Here is a 17,787-nt window from a genome sequence, read left to right as displayed (position 1 = left end):
ATATTTATTTATCCAAATTATAGCTTAGTTAATAATTCGCTTTAATGGAGTCCACTGGGCTATGCTATCACAAACATCAGTTTTATTTTCACATATTACAACTGTAGGTGTACTTCCACGGATCAAGCTCCGAGGTTACGCGCAGCAATATTTACGACTGTTTTTATTAAACGATTCTAATCTTATTCTTCAATCCGATACCGAGGATAGACCAATTAAAGTAAGTAATTTGTAAGCATATAATTATTTTTTATGTTTATTTAAGGAGCTTGGTCGTAATTTCAAGGCTATGTTGTTCCGTTCGTGCTTTAATTTGTTTTCACTGACTTTTTTTTTTAATAAAACCCATTCGCCCCTTACGACGCAGTAACAGACAAATTGGTCTATTTTCGCGATAGATCGAACAAGCGATAGAGATTTATTGAAATCGGCAGTTAGACGTTTGATAATGGAATCGGTGAAGACAATTTCGGTTATTCTTAGACATGGTACTCGTTTGTCTACTTTAAATTAACATAGTACTGTCTCGGATACAAGTGTTACGCGCAATAATTTTGTTCGTAATGTTTATTTTGCTGGTGAGTGTACAAGATCCGTGTAGCTCCCTGTGTTTTGAGATATTTTGCTAGTGCACATTTGTCCTACAATCGGTTATAGTACGAAACTTAATTGTTAAGTTTTTTGCTTGTTAGACAAATAAAAGTTTGATTATGCACTGTATTACATTATTTTTACCTTTATCCTTCAAATCTTTATTATTTTTTGGATGGTATTATTCTCGGACTATCATATCATTGGCATAAATAAAACAATAACACCCATTTAAAAATTTAATAAATAATATAAAAACTACATGTCTGGGTACTATACTACTAAAATTGCCCCGGTCCGTCAAAATACATATGGCGGTTAAGATTGAGTAACTCGATGGCTCCTAAGTAAACTATTGTATCTGAAAAAATAACAATTTAGTTATTCCGGTACTGTTTACTACTAAACCCATTTAAATCTATGTTTAATAAACAAATAAGAAAATTAATTAAAAATCAATTACTGACTTTTTTAATAGGTTTGGCAGTAAATAATAGGTACCTAGATAACGAAATTTTAAAAAGAGAATATCGCTATTTTTTCAGATAAGATAGTTTACTTAGGAGCCATCGAACTATTACTATACATTTGGAATTATTGTGACAACAAACCTACCCCACGCACACTATACAAAATAATATTCCATTTGATCTAATTTTGGACTAACGTTAACAACAGGCATAAAATAATATTCGAGATGCCGACTAACATGGGCGTATCTGGTGTGATTTTGCTTCCTGCATATACCTACACACTTTTATGTACTTGTATTGAATTATTATGCTTCCTGTCTACGCACTTTTATGTAATTATTAGGATTATAAAAATCGCAATTTGCCCAATGGAACGAAAGTTGGAATTCAACTCTGGGCCATCTAGATACGCCCATGCTGCCTAACTCAAGGTCAGGGACTCATAGTGGCTTTCTTGCCTTAATGAGTTCTTCGCTCACTTCCCACAGTTTAGTCTCCTCAGCCTTATCGAAGGGATACGATGACTGATACTCTGCGCAGTCGCGGTAGAATTTTCCTGATTTCCCCTCCATCGTGTAGTCTGTTGCGCAGAACACTATTGTTTCGGACCCCTGGAAAATAACAAGAAAATGGTATGTATTATGTAGTGTGATCAAGACGGGGTCAATAGGGATGAAGGGGTGAATGGGGATAATACTGGATTATTATACATAATTGTTAAAATATTTTTTGTAAAATTTTTATGGTTATTGAACTTTGAATAATTGTCTCGGTTCATCTGTGTGTTGATATGTACCTGTTTCATACATATTAATCACATTTTAATTGTAAAATTTTACATACATTGCAAGTTTAACCAATTAATGGTCATAAAATCGGATTTTTAACTTCGGCCAGGCCAAATAATAATTGTAAATTATTTACTTCTGTTGTAACATTTTCCATTACCTTATTTTATATTTTTTATTCATTGTGACTTGAAACAATGTAAGTAATGCTTTTAATTAAATTACTTGCTTTTTTTACAAATATACTTCAATAAAGTCGCGAATATTCCAATTTGTAATTATACCGTATAATTATAGCACCTAGAACATTCTAGAATAATGACATTTTCAATATAGATTGCTACCTCATTTTTAAACCCAATATGATGTTGCTTTACAAAAGCATGTTCTTTGCATATTTTTTCGTCACAAAATAATGTAGAAAATGAAAGCTAGGCATCTAAGGTATTACATTACGAGACACCGGTACCTATGTCTCCGGTTAACCAATAAAATCTGTAAGTGAAAACTTTTAATTGGCCCTTTGTTGCTATTATAATTGCGTAAATCTGTATTAGCTGTAAGTTTGCCACAATAAATAAAATAAAAAAAGTAAATAAATAAAATATAGAGTCATGGCGGGGTTAAAACTTCAATTTCCTTGTGATAACGTTATTGTGTATGAGAAGTGATGGCATTTACCAGTCGAGCAAATTGCTTACGTCATTTAAACGAATAAATACAGTTGCATAAGTTTGTCTAAATTGTTTAGCAGGTGCTAATTTGTTGACATGTGAATATTTTATTATTGAGCATATTATATACTGGTGTGGATATTGTAATTCATGTAGATATACTCGTTCTTCACACACGCATCACGCCTTTATCCCCCGAGGGCTAGGCAGAGGTGCAAACAGAGCATTCACATTTCGGCTGTGTTGCGTGTCATGATGTGGTAGGGGGCGAAGCCATCGCCATATCGGAACAAATTCTTAACTCCGGGCTGACATTGTGTAGGTAAACCCAATACTATGCCCGATCTGGGATTCGAACCCAGGAGCTCAAACCGGTCTCGTACTCTCTACGCAATACAACTACGCCACCGACGCCAATACCGACATCATGTACATCATTTTCGATTTTTTAAAATTAAGACAATGTGATTCTTGTGACTGCAGAATCCAGTATAATAAATAAAAGATAAACTCACGACAAACCACATGGAAGTATGAAAAGAGGCGCGATTAGCTAGTTTTCCACATTTTCTGTGCTTTATTTCGCCCCATAACGTAATACCCCTATCCGTCATATTAATTCTAATCCCGAGCAGTTGACGAGTATATTCGTTTTACCAAGCCATAATAAATATCAAACAATAAAATTACAATCTTATCAATATGTCTTGACGTCATCGCAATAATCTTAGGTATTTATGATTGTTAAATAATTGCAGGTATTAAACACCACTTACTTGTTTCGCAGACCTCATGAACATAAGGAATATCGGAGCCATCAGGATGTAGTGGTACCATCTTATTGAGTGTCTGAAAAAAATAATTGGAAATATGAATTAAATAAAAGTCATTCTGTGAACTATAAATAATGAGTAGATATGTCACAAACACATCACGCATATATCCCCAAACGGGTATGCAGAGACGCAACCGGAACACCCACTTTTCGCCAAGTTTGTTCCGTCCCATGATGTGATATGATAGAGGGCGAGCCTATCGCTATATCGTGCACATATTCCAGTCTGGAATTTGCGCCCGATATAACGATAGGCCCACCACTTATAAATCACAATCCTCCATTTTATGTGTACTTGGGTAGTGAAATAAAACAATAAAGTAAACAGTAAGTACAGCACAGTACACCGGAGACTTCCGCCCTGCGCCGCTAACGGCTCGGAAGTGTTGCGTTACCGTTAGGCTGTACTGATCTTTATTATCAATACATCACACACATTATGGGATGAATACACACAGCGGTAAGTGGGTGCGCCTTGCTTTTCGGGGATAAAAGGTCTGAGTGTGTGTGTATTTGTATCCCGGAAAAGTCTTCTTCTTTCTTTAAGTGCAGGTTTTATTACGGAATGCCTGGTATAACGCGCTGATCCGCGAGTAACACCCAGTATGTACCTCAATAAATCGATTGTGTAATGAATTAACAATTCAAATTGCAACCCTTTATGTAAAAACAGCTACGAATATATTGGTGATTCGTATCACGATCCGCGCAGTAATAGAATTGTCACACGACATTGAACACAATGCCAACGCGATAATGTAAACAAATGATAACACTTGGAATACAAACAAATAAATACATTGTGGTTGAACGAACGGAAGAAAAGTTAATTATTGTGCCAACAGTCTTAATAATAGAAAAAGGTTATTTATGGTGACAATGATTTTGTTTTTTATGTTTCCATATTTTTTTTGTACGATCATAATACTAATAGATTTCTTTTTAATTAATGTTCAAATATGAAATGAAAATATTTAATGATTTAGAAATGGCAAAAGAATTAGTAAATATTTTGCAGCCTCGGAAAATAATTGAGAGACAGTTTTGATGATTACTAACGACAGCAAAGTCCCTTAAAGCAATTAATTCAATGATTGTCCATTATTCAATACAATAATAATCTACTTATATGTACCTGAACAAATTTGTGTAGCAAAATCCTGGACAGCAAGTGTTCACGTCAATACCCGATCCTCTCAGCTTCGAAGCCAACGCCCTTGCGAAGTACACATTCATCAGTTTGGAGTTGCTGTATCCCGGATTGTGGCGTCCAGCCTTCTTACCACTCTTAGCTTCTTCAATTTGAGCCCTTAAGTTTAAATCGTCAAAGTTGATTTTCCCTTTTTCGTGCAATGTAGACGACACGATCACTATTCTGAAAAAAAAAAAAACGATTTGATTTACTACAACCTTTACAAGTAATTTAACCGAAAGCTTGGTTAACTCATTTTATATCAGTACTTAAAAAATAACATGATAAAATCATTTATTAACAATTGCTAATACTACATTTTAAGTAATCAGCATGACTGCTCAAACACATGTAAAGATTATTTTGATTGCAGATAATAAAGTTTAATAACCAATATCATATTAAATAATAATATGTATTACAGATAGATTACCACCCATTAAAGTAATAAACCATACAGATTACTGAAACAGTCTTTTGAATACCACTAGATTTTATCACAGCAAGGAACTCTGGTTAATGAGGTCACGGCATACAGCTTATATACAGCTTGCACTGTTAATAGAGAGGAAAGGGCATGCTAAATGCCTTCAGTTTATTTACCCAATTAGTGTGGGCTTAATTGTGAAATTTTGTAACACTACCTTTCCTTTAATTAGCAGCTCATTTACACATTTCATGCAGTTCTTATCTATACATTCTACAAAGTATCTATTATGCATGTTTATAAAGTACTTATTATTAATTTATGATAGTGTTTAATGTTCCATAAAATAACATATTAAGCAAAAGGTATAACATATATTTTCATTACTTTTAAAAAAAATTGACAATGATGTTTATCAATAAAAGAAGGTGAGGCTTGATATTCTTAGTTTTATTTATCAACCATAACTATTTCAAATATATACTAATTTTGTAATAATATATAGAGGTAAAAAACATTGAAAATTGCAATTAGAATTCCTGATACTATTGAACCAATTCTAATAGTATAGGCTGTATCTGATTTAACTGCTTTTACATCGAAAAAAGCCATCCCACAGCAAAACTGCTAACTTTAAAAGAAACATACTTTTAAACTGCTTTTTGGAATTATTAAGGGACTTACCTGCTTGGTGTTGCTCTTTTCAAGTGTTCCATTAATAAGTTAGTTAAGTAGAAATGTCCTAAGTGGTTAACTCCAAAGTGTATTTCAAACCCTTCTTTGGTCTTTTGGTCTTGTTCTAAGGGCACCACCACACCAGCATTGTTAATAAGAACGTCAATTTTGTGGAAGCCAGCTTTGACAAGCTCCACAAAGTTTTCTATGGATTCGAATGAAGCCAGATCCAGTTGCATCGGGATCTGAAAAGTTTTATTTTTATTAGATTTTTGTTATACTGTGGCTCACTATCATATGAATCTATGCCTTTTACAGTAAAAAAAAATTAAAGGTAAATAAAAAGAAACCCATGAAAACCCAGTGTTCAAAAAGTCAGGAGAAAACTAAAAAATTAAAACTGTGACAAATTCAACAAATAGTTTAATTTTAATGGAAACTCATGAATTAATTAATATCTTTTAAAATTTTTACCTATCATGAAAATTTTAAGTATCCTTATTCCAAAATACACAACTATACTTATTTTGTTAAAAAACTACTTTGTCATTAGCCAGGTACATTGTAATAAATTTTATCAGGAATTTTATAACTTAACATCTAGTTATTTTATGGGCTATTTCAGTGCTCACCCATCACAAGCAGCCCTCCTTCACTACCACCATTTATTTATAAATAGTATTTTTTTACATATCTAAAACGTATTAATACACCATAACTGCTATATTTATTTTCCACTATTTGTTGCTTGCAGCTTTGCCAGCATGAACAGTCTTTCCCACTTACTACACAAATCCCTAAATCACTGCAGTGATGCATAGCACCACAAATATAATGCCAGTGCCATTTGTTTAAAATAAAATAATTAAAAATCCTTTTATTTCCCATGGAACCAAATTACTGGGATAAAAAGTGGCCTATGTGTTAATTTGGGATATGGTCTATCCATGTGCCAATTCTCTTTCAAATGTTTTTAGCTGTTGCTGCAATCACTTCTAACGAACCTCCAAAATCTACACATCCAAATATTGTCACAAACTTTCACAATTATTATATTAATAATATTACAAAAATGAATTGCTCAATTAAACATAATAAAAAAATGCATATACATTTTAAAAACAAAATAACATTATACCGAGTCATACAATGTAAAACAGATGAGATAATCAGGAGAAATAGATTGTGAATTACATTATAACTAAATATAGCACCACCCGTAGGAATGTTTCATATTATGTAATGATATATGTGGAATGTACCGGAATTTTTGGATGCTTGATTCTTCCTTGGATTTGGTTATGTAAAATTAATTTCATATTCCAAATATTTGAAAGTGACAAGTCTTTAGAAATTATGTTTATTGAATACTATTCCTAAATATTGGCAATTTTTTTTTACCGCCTGTTGATAGTTGGTCATAAATAAAATTGATGAAAATTATAACATTCCAGTTTATTCTATAATTAAAATTAGGCAATTGGTTTACGAAATCCGAAGCGTTTTTAAATCATTTAAATTAATCCTATTTTATAGTATTTCTATTTGGGTGCATAATTCACCCGGCATCATATCTATCCAGTACCTTATCGGAGTTATCGTAATAATGTAAGAAAATGCTGTAAATTATAAAAAAAACTCACCAACTCCCCGCCATTGGGCTGCTCCTTCCGAATATCAGCAATAGCCTCCTTAGCCTTCACTATGTCTCTGCATGCGAATATCACTCGTGCTTTCCTCCTCACCAGCGCCTTAGCGGTCTCCAATCCAATCCCACTATTAGCGCCGGTGATAAGAAAAGTTTTACCTCTCAAACAAGTGTTACTGGTACATTTAGCCCAATTTCTGGACCTCCATTTGCGAATTAAACCGATTGCCACTAACACCGAAATGGGTACGGCCGCGTACACAGCATTTGACGAAACGAGTATTGTCATTTTGATATCTTCAGTGAATAAAGCACTTAATAATTTTGTATTATTTTACGCACAAAATCGTTTTGGTACGATACCCGCGTTTCGTCAGCTGATGTCATACGAGTGTCATTGGGGCAGCCGCCAGGCCAAAGTTCGGTCGGTACGTTCGGAAATAAACAAATAGTCTATTCACCAATCCCAATCGGTCGTATTTTCTAGTGATGTGGCTATAGTTTTTTAATGGAATTATTCGATTATATCAATAATCAATATTTTGTAATTATATTTTAACAATATCTTAAATATATTATTGCTAAATATAATATATTCATTCATTTCATTAATGGTGTACTAGGACTCTAAAAAAAAGTATCCTGGGTAGGATTTGCAAGTTCAGAATCAGCTATCAAGTAAAAATTCATAAGGAAAACACAGGCATCCGATTTTTTGGCAAGTTATGTGTAAATTGAAATGATTAAGTACAATATCATTACAAAAATTAACGATATCAAATACATATAATACAACGGTAAACAAATAATTATTATTTTGCAATCTGATTACAAATTATGTAGGTATTCGATAAGATATCGATTATGTCTCTCATTCATGTTATTCATGTACCTTTATTATTTTATGATTTTCAGCATGAATGTTAAATTGTAAATAATTATGATACACTGATAATATTCACTTTTGTTACATTGTACAAGCTTTGTAAACGAGCATTTTATTTTGAGGTACAAAGTAGGTAGCGATGCCTGCTTATTATGATGACGTGATAAATTGATACAGAGTAATATCCATAGGTACGGTTGCGGTACTACCTACCGTGAAATTTCTACTAAGTAGGTAGAGAAAATTCCACAGGTACTTTTTTTAACAAAATGTATATTATACTTTTTGTACTTACGTCATGTTTAAAACTCACGGTTTATTATCGATTGGCAGTACAAGCAAGTTCCAATCTGCGGACCGACTTTCCCGAACTTACGATATCAATTCCAACTTGTAATGTGCGAGCCAATTAGCGGCTTGAATTGAAAATCGAATACAGAACAAAGCATCCTATCACCAAAAAGTTAAAATTGGAGTCATTTTAGTTGCCCCCGGCCCTCTTCGTTCTGGTTTGCCACCGCATCAGGTCGTATTACACATGGTGGGCCGGGAGGCCTATTTTTTGCACCTGGGCCCTCGGTTACTTAGCTACGCCGCTAGATGAGCGTTTATGTCAAGAAAATCCTGTTACCAAGGGGTGCCACACTGTGGAGGCAAAACAATGGATTTTCTTTTATATGCAAAAGTCACCAGCGTCTTTACCTAATAAAAAAAATGGGATAAGGTTCAATTTAAACGATAATCTTGTAGCTGGGCCATTTATTTGAAATGGTACATAAGGAACAACTAGATAAAAAATCTGGAGTACAGAATAATAAAAACAATTGATATGGCAACACTATAATAAATATAGGTAGGTATTGAATTTAGGTTTTACGAATAGGTATAGATTAGTCCAAAAACATCTAAATTATAACGCTTTATTAAAGATTATTAGAAAAAACGTTAATGAGACTTTTAAATATGTTTACGAATAATTTGTTTTCATTTTTTGTATCAAATTACAAAGCTTTTGAGGCAATTCAATTTACAAATGTAGTCAATTTAATTTTTATAACTGTATTCCTTTTTATATGGGTCATGAGTCATTTATGCTAATATTTAAATTCTTGTAAAATACAGCGATGGAAATGGAGATTAAAATTATTTTAACCATTTACATAATTTTACCTACAATTTAATGTTTAATCAACATATTTTACATTTTAAATATTTGATGACAATATCTAGACATAATTACAAAGTACATATAGATAATAACAATTATTAAAAAAAATACTCGGTAAAGCGGATCTCGTAGAACTTTATTACATGCATGCACATTGTAACACCATGAATTATTTACGACGTAGAATACAAACGATGATGAAGCACGATATCTCATAAATTTATTGGCACCATCATTGATTATAAAAATTCTTATTTTATATTTGTGCCGTTTTATAATTAAATGGAATGTATTTTAGTTAGTTTGACACACGTCCTCATATTCACGTACCTACAGCCGTAGAAATAAAGAAATACTATTTGTTATTAGTATATTTCATTCGAATTTCGATGCAAGGTCTCCAACTCTCCACTTGAAATAAATGCTTAAAATACTCTTTAAACAGTTCTTGATTTATATATATGAAATATATATTAACTTATCCATAAAGTTTATAAAAGCAGTGTCTTTTAAGATTTTTCATATCTGCTTCATTTCAAGTGAAGTCGTTTGTACATTGATTGTATGATTATATTCTCGATATTGTATCATTTCATTGATCTATCTAAAGACAAAATACTAGATTTATGAAATTAAAAACTCTAATTTTTCATGCATATTTCCAAGCTTTCTTTTATTAAAAATTATATATTTAATAAGAAAAGCATTTTCTCTTTAACTCGTAAATACTCTGTGCCATTTTTGGCTTAGCGATAAACATTTTAAACTATTGTCGATTCGCATTAACAAGCTATCTAAAAATGCTATAATAGAATGTATAACTTGGTACAATACATTTCACAACATAGTATTATTATTCTTTGATTAAATTAATTACTTCCTAACATAAATAGACAAAAACAATGAATGCCTCTTTTATTTTTTAAATTCAAATCTAACATTTCTATTTCAAAATATTTTTTGAACATTATTTAATCTTTTCTCGTATCGAAAAATTGTATTTTGATTTATTACAGACTTTGTTGCGCACTATGATGATTATATATATCGAGAAAGATTTAATAGATGTCATTGGATAATAGCAGGGATTCTGGCATCAGCGTTAAGGTCGCTTAAGTCTATATAAATAAATTAAGCACACTAGACGTGAATAATGAGCCTCAGTATACAAAATTAAAATTACATTTTCACGTAGCAAACAATATATCAAATAGATTTAACTAGCTAACAAAACATATAAATTGTTCACACACGAGATTCACCTTCAAGAAATTTAGTAAACTTTGAATGGCGTAGGGAAGTAACACATTGTCACACCATCGATATATTGAATAAATACACCAATTACAGACAGTCTTGTTAGCTACATAACAATACTCTCACATGGGAGTGGACAGCTGGTGTCGCGAGCGGTCTACGCCAACGTCTACAGTTGTGACTTTACCATCTACCGGGGTCCCACTCTCTACTTCGCTGTCCGGCATGATGACACACATGAACGATTTACCGCTTGTGACGTCTTTTGGGTATATCGTCATGGGTATAAATCTGTCGCTCGTGCCATCAACGTAAGCCGCCAATCTCGAGTACACTTCGGGAAAATGCTTCTTCAGATTAACTCCTCGACTTTCCAGCTCGTTGCATATATTTTGAAAGCATATTTCCCTAAACTTGTGTGCTGTTGCGGCATTCTTTTCGCCCGCGTTACACATCTTTGATGTCAATATCAATGTTTCTCGATCTTCCGGTGTGCTCTTACTGTCCCTTCTGTGCCGTCTCCTGTTTTGTTCTTGTATCGCGGCGGTGACGGTCTTGCTGAGGCGTAGTTTGGCGCATCTCGACACCATCTGCCGTTCCCACTTCACAGCACCCTTGGTAGGCACTTCACTGATTACGCACACAGCCACGTACAATATGACTCTCGTCTCTGGATTGTAGCTTTTGCATAGTTTTACTACTTCCGTGTACAGTTCCACTCCCATTTCGTTTGGTTGCAACGAAGTCCACTTTAAGTACTCCGGCTCGGTGAGATATTGAAAGCCGTGGGTTGTGAACTTCTCTGCCGCCTCCGGACTCGTGAAAAATACCTTAACGACACCCCTTCCTTGAGCTAAGTAGCCCCTGTGAGCTATGGTGCTAATTTGATGCAAAGAATCGGCATCCTCTTTGGCCGCTGCTATTATCTGTCGGCACAGTGTACTCGCTCTGGTGTGTAAGCAAACTTTTCTGTGTTTCTCCCAATGAGCCCTCCTACATTCTTTTGAACAATACGTAGTCGTACAGTTGTGACAAGTTTTGTAATGCCTTTTAGCATCTGCAAGGGGAGCTCGCGAAGAGCATTTTGGATACTTGCACTTGACGAAGGCATCGTCTGTGCTGTTATCTGTTTGAAGAGAAGCGAGGGAAGTTTTGGAATCGTGGTGGGTTAAATGAGGTTCAGATGGGCGCAAGACTACGGCGTCGAGGCTGGTGCGGCGGTCGAGCGAGGCGCTCTGTTGGGCGAAAGGTTCGCTTCTGCGTCGAGAGTGGTCGCCCTGCGCCGAACGCGGCCGTCTCGACTCTTGCATTGCGACAGGATTATCAACTGAATCCTTGCCTGAAAGGGAATTTTTGATTTACATAGGATAAGGTCGATTATGTAACTTCAGATTAAGCACCAGACGAGTAGCAGGACGACTCAGAACCATTAGCATGAAATAAAACAAAATAAACTAAAATCAAATGTTATGAAAGATCATGCTGAAGATACCATCTACTTGGCTTTGGTTCGCTTTAAGGGCGTGGTACTTACTGGCAGGCGTGGAAAGTCGGTATTATGCTGTGAAGATATTTGGGTGCGGATAGTGTATGTATTAGTCTAAGAAGTGCAAGTGAGATAAATAAAATATAAAATTGGAACGGCTCGGACTTACATATCGTTCCTACCTGGTCGGTCGTGTTCGGGACTCGGGTCGGTAAATGAGCTCGGCTCTTCGCTCGGAGTGCTTATAAAGCGTGAGGCTGGAGACGCGCTGCTGTGGCCGCTGCTGGCCAACTGTTCGTACCGAGGACTCTGGGAGTCAGGAACGAGGAACTCAGTTACGGATTGGACCCAGCTCAACTTAACGAACAATACCACAATCGTCATCATTCATTTGGACTCTTAATGATATTTTTATAAATGGGCGGTAAATATACCTCACTCATTAATCGGATTTTTCCGAATTTATAGACTAAGCAAAAGATCGAAAAATCTACATTTATTCATATTCGTTTAGTACCTTGCCGCCCATCAAATAATAAGGGCTTGTCGACTTCCTAGGACTCGGCTGAGGAGTGGGTATCCTCGCCGGCTGCGACGGCAAGCCGAGGAGCGAGTCCAGTACATCTTCCAAAGTGGTCGAGCCTGGCGAAGGCCGGGCGATACCGATATTCAAGGAGCGTTGGGAATCCTGCCAGTCTGGAAGTAGGTAAAAGGTTTTTAGAATGGATAAAAGGGTAGGTTATTATTGACGAAGGATTTCAGTGTATTCAATGTTGACGGTAACTTGTCTATCTAAATATATAAGATAGAAGCATTTCTTTAATTCAAATACAGCAGCTTAAATCTCCGAGTACCCATATCAAGACTGCTAGTGGTGTTATAGATTTTTAAATCCACAGTTTATAAGTCGCTGAACCTATGAAAAACCGTTTCCTATTTTCTTACTCACCTTTCTATTTGACCGTACTGCGTATCGCACTCTATTGCTTAGATAGTACGCTCTAATTTGACCTATAGTCAATAATGAATGTGCTTTTAAAATATTAACGTTACTCACCTTAGTTAGTTTGATATGAAAGCATGTTTACTCATTTGGTTGATTTTGGAAATATTTGTGCGATTCAGTGCTTCTTTGTGGAAACGTAATGCGAAACGAAACGTCACTTGTGCGAATGTGCTCGAAATTATACTCTTTAAAAGCGTAGACAACACAGAAATAAAAATGAAACAAAACACATAAAATAAAAATGAATATATTCAATAATCATTATAATTAAAACGTAACTAAAAGTACAATGATTGAAATGTTTTAATAAGAAGACAATTTATAATTTTAGTCTTCCAATCCTTAATTACATGAAGGTACCGAGATTCTATTAACAAACATATATTATTGTCTAAACTAATAGAAATTACATTTTCTTTTAGGTACTGTTCAAGAGAGCTATGGAGAAGAAATGTGTTCCATTATGATCTTTCTACACGAAGGCATAACATCATAGACAATTATATATTATATTCCTAGACATTAAGTCGACGATGATTCGTGACGTATTCGGCGGTTTTTCGAGGCGGTGCGAATTTGGAACGCAGATTTCACTTTTTCTAACCTAATCAGAACCTGTATAATTTACTTAGGGACTAACCAAAGCCCCAACATAAATTACGAGGTGATTTAAGTAGAAGGAATTTGTAATTTAAACTTCAGACTTAAATATCACTCACCACCGCATTTTGTTTATGGTTCTGATAACTGTTGCCACTTGTAAAAACATAACTTATGATGTAAAGTAGGCATTTTCTCCATATAAATGTGTTTGTGACCTGTATTAAAGCTTCGGTTGTGATACGGAATTTGAAGACAGAAAAAGTTTATTAGCACCTAAAATAAAATATAGCAACATAATGTATTTACAAAAAAAAACTAGTTATGCATCTTGCTAGCTTTAAACTAACTGCTAAGTTATTACATTAAAATAAACACACAAAACAAAATAATTTAATCTGTACATTGTATGTAATTATCAACTATTTGATATAACTGGTATAAATGACAGATTTTTGCAATGTTTTCAATATGGCAATAATTCTAAAACAATTAAACTTAACTATTGACTATTCCATTGTCATAATGAAATCGTTTTAGGTACCAAAATTACCAATGAATCAGTGATATGTCGAGTTTATATAATTATTTCTTAACAATGTTAAACCTCTTAGAAGAAATGCGTTAATTCTTTGCATATAATTCTCAATTTTATTTAACAACATTTATCTAAAGATTATGTCTCTCCATGTTGGCGGATGAGAAAACTTGCATTTTTCATTCTAATAATACATAAATTTTACCCTGATTTAATAAAAAGTCCGCCAAATAAAAAACAAAGCTGTGATCGTGAATAACACATAAATTAAAACTGTAAGCGTCTACAAGCCAGTGCTTTGTTTCCACAATGCAAAATTAAAAACATTTTACAAAATGAACTGAATCTGGGAGTCCAAAAATAGTGCATAATATATTTCACAAAAATAATAATAATACGTATTGATAATCATAATGGTCCTGAGTCTTACACACAGTCTATAAAGCTCTATTACACATATAATATATTTTCTTTTCGTAAAATTAAATCATTCGGTACCAACTAAACGATTTAATTTCACAAATAAGAAACTAAATACACAAAACAGCACAAAAATAACGCACAGAGTATTAAACATAACATAAAATTAACAAGATACACTGCAGGTTTAGATTTAGACTACTATAAATGCATAACCTCATTATCTAGAAGATAATTTGTAACGAGCAACACTAATCTGAAATATAAGATTTTCATGCAACGTTTTTTTAGTTGCCTTACGACTGACTAAATATATGTACCCAGAGCCGTAAATTTTTGAATGTTGCCCGCTTAATTGAAAATATACTATTTTGGTGGTATTATCGGGAATGTGCTAGTCGGTGCATCGAAACCTGCAGTGCGTGGCGTGGAGTGGTCACGCTCGCTCACCGGGCGCCGCGCGATGGTCGAGCCGCAGCGACGATGGCGGCCGGGGGTGGGGGGGAGGTAACGATTCCGATACTACCAGGGGGGTCTGCGGTGACTCCAGGGGTTTAGTACCTGGAAATGCGATGATGATCATGTATTTATCGATCTTCTACTGATTTTTATGTAGTTCTGTTGATGCAGAGCGATCAAAATAGGGAAAATAAAGGGATATATTTCAATGGTTTATTTTAAATAGGATAGAGATCTTTTACGACACTGTTTCAGCTTTATACCTATGTGATTATAATAATACCATTAACTGATTATAAGCGAACAATAGGTTCTACTAAGTAGTATGTATGGTCATCTTTATGTGAAATAATCGCTTTAAATGTACTCACCAACAAAAGAACTTTCGAGCCAATATAGTTTCTGACTTGATCGCGGCGATGGTTGCCGATCGATGTCGCCGTTAGCGGGTTCGAGTCCCGACACGTAGTGCACGATAGCTGACGTCACTTCCTTGATCGACGTTTGGATTTCCTCCGATGCCTTTGACGAAGCGGACTGCGTTGTTGAGTGTTGGAGCAGGGATGATGCTAGTCTAGAAAATAAACTTGGGTTAGGTAGTGTCTTCGCTAAAAGTAGGACAAAACGTTTGTGTAAAATGAAAATATTTTACGTCAATCCCATATCATTCTGTATCAATAACATTGGACATTAAATTTTTTTACGTCAATTCCATATCAGAGTTGGGCAAGCGCAGGTTTTGTAATTGTACAACGAAAAAGAATTTGTACGATATTCTGAAATCCACTATGCTGCCGCATTTTCCACATGATAATAATTGTAATTAACCCTCTAACCAACGGAGTTTAACTCAGAAGTACCTACCCTGTAGACCGGTGAGTCGAGAAGAAATCCGTAAATGGATTTGCCCGTGTTAAAAGAAGACCTGATATATATTTTTTTATTTACAATCCTTATAAGTATTGTAACAAAAGCAAGGAAGAGTAAAAACTATGACACTAATAATAAGTTTACTGCGAGTAGCTGACTCATGACTTCATCAGACAAATATGATGTCATTAACTAACTAACGCACAGGGATTAATTGGAGGTAATGTCAACATTATGTGGCCAAGGCGATAATTTACTTGGTATGCAAATTAAAGAACTTAATGTATGCATAGTAAAGACAAATGCATAAAGGTATAGCTCCGACGGTTTATTGAGCAGTAGATATTATTCTTCAGGTTACAGGCTACAGTGACGCCACCCAATGGCCCAGGGTCGGGGCAAGTTGATATAGAGAATGAGAAAAGTATGAATTATAGGTAAAGTCGAGACATATGTTCCTCCTCCACTTCCCTTCCCCCGCTTTAACAATAACATAGAGCAGAGCGTAATTGTGCAAAGCAATGCTTTTTTCTTTGCGCGCCATACAAGGTGGGGACCATGAGCTGTTCACGACTCTTTAAGGCCTCCACTGCGTACACAGCATACGCAAGTAATCAAAATGGTACCTCTCATGCGGTGTTCTAGGCGTAGAGTTTAGTCGCTCCTGACTCCTCCATCCAAGGTAGGGCTGGCGGGCGCTGAATGAAGATCTAGCTGAGGGCGAACACAAGGGGCTCGTGCCGCGAATGCTGCTGCGGGTCGACGAGCACGGGGAAGTCTGCCGGAACGTTAAACACAATTAGTTAAAATGTAATTAGTATAGTATTATTATTACCAACCCGCACTAGGCCAGCGTGGTGGATTAAGGCCTAATCTCTCTCAGTAGTAGAGGAGGCCCGTGCTCAGCAGTGGGCAAGTATATAATACAGGGCTGATATTATTATTATTATTATTACAATTAGTATAACACTTTCACTTAGTTGTAACTGAAAGGTAGCCTGGAAGAGATCGTTTGTAGCGATAAAGCCTCCCATTGTACACCATAGATTTAAGAAAATGCATTAATTTGTATTTGTAACCTAATCGATGGTTTAGCATAAATCACATTATCCGTACAAGCCTAAGGGTACTTTAGTTTGGTAAAGTTTTATGAATATCCAGGAAGGCGAGTGGTCGAAGCGAGTCTCTTGTGTAAGTATATAATATTTGTAACAACAATTAAGGAAGTCGCTAAGAATATAAAAGTCTACAAATCTTCCCGATTGTCTCCTACGTTTCAATATTTTCAAGTATAAACACGTGTATTTCGGAAATACCCATAAATATCGTATAAGATTAACCGAACAGTATTTGCAGATACTTATAGTTGGTTCCTCACTCAAAGGGGAACGAACGAATACAAAAAGCCTGAGAGGAAGCCGTGTAAGTGCCAGTAATCGTTCTGAAGGAGCATTAAGTAAAGAGGTGACTTAGTAACAGAAGGAATAGCTTCGCGGCTGTTGAACCTTCCGTAATTGATATTAGGGCTGCGATTGGAATGATTTATGAAATACGTGATGTTTCGGATATTCAGTCTTTGCTGATATTAGATTGGTTTTATAATGTATTAATATATTCTGGATTTAAAAATAATTAACAAACTAAATTTAAATTAATCGATGTAATTATTGGCGACCTTAGTTTTATTGGTACTTAGTTGATTTGTTTGCCTTTGAAATAAAACCTATTTTGCGGATTTTAACGCGAACATTCGAGTCAAACACTTTTGCTTTGAGAAATTCCATGCTTTAAGAC

General features: G+C 34.9%; 2 protein-coding genes across 4 annotated transcripts in view; both read right to left on the bottom strand.

Moving 5' to 3' along the window:
* Window positions 1-817: 817 nt before the first annotated feature.
* On the bottom strand, window positions 818-7,745 carry LOC115449364 (retinol dehydrogenase 12). The gene is made up of 5 exons (XM_037444671.1): window positions 7,299-7,745; window positions 5,665-5,900; window positions 4,497-4,736; window positions 3,303-3,375; window positions 818-1,675 (listed from the first exon to the last, which is right to left on the bottom strand). Exons 1-5 carry the CDS (start codon window positions 7,590-7,592, stop codon window positions 1,505-1,507), a joined length of 1,014 nt encoding a protein of 337 aa, XP_037300568.1. The 5' UTR covers window positions 7,593-7,745; the 3' UTR covers window positions 818-1,504.
* A 1,188-nt stretch (window positions 7,746-8,933) lies between these two features.
* LOC115449365 (serine/arginine repetitive matrix protein 1) overlaps window positions 8,934-17,787 on the bottom strand; it is a 101,180-nt gene continuing 92,326 nt past the window's right edge. For 2 of the 3 annotated variants that reach the window (XM_037444269.1, XM_037444270.1), the window contains exons 6-11: window positions 16,620-16,771; window positions 15,495-15,697; window positions 15,115-15,225; window positions 12,618-12,796; window positions 12,283-12,409; window positions 8,934-11,953 (exon numbers count right to left, since the gene is read on the bottom strand). In XM_037444269.1, the coding sequence (XP_037300166.1) occupies window positions 10,737-11,953; window positions 12,283-12,409; window positions 12,618-12,796; window positions 15,115-15,225; window positions 15,495-15,697; window positions 16,620-16,771 (1,989 nt within the window). In that variant the 3' untranslated portion in view covers window positions 8,934-10,736. The remainder of the gene's footprint in view (window positions 11,954-12,282; window positions 12,410-12,617; window positions 12,797-15,114; window positions 15,226-15,494; window positions 15,698-16,619; window positions 16,772-17,787) is intronic. The other variant, XM_037444272.1, reaches the window with a different exon arrangement.

This window comes from Manduca sexta, chromosome 28, assembly GCF_014839805.1.
Source record: "Manduca sexta isolate Smith_Timp_Sample1 chromosome 28, JHU_Msex_v1.0, whole genome shotgun sequence".
Classification (NCBI taxonomy): domain Eukaryota; kingdom Metazoa; phylum Arthropoda; class Insecta; order Lepidoptera; family Sphingidae; genus Manduca; species Manduca sexta.
Note: the sequence above shows the minus strand (reverse complement) of the source record. Positions and strands in the feature narration are given on the sequence as shown.

Coding starts and splice junctions, on each gene's coding strand:
- LOC115449364 (XM_037444671.1), bottom strand. CDS start 7,592: ATGACAATACTCGTTTCGTCAAATGCTGTGTACGCGGCCGTACCCATT. Junction 3,376..4,496: donor TGCTACACAAATTTGTTCAG/GTACATATAAGT, acceptor TATTTTTTTCAG/ACACTCAATAAGATGGTACC. Junction 1,676..3,302: donor TCATGAGGTCTGCGAAACAA/GTAAGTGGTGTT, acceptor GTTATTTTCCAG/GGGTCCGAAACAATAGTGTT.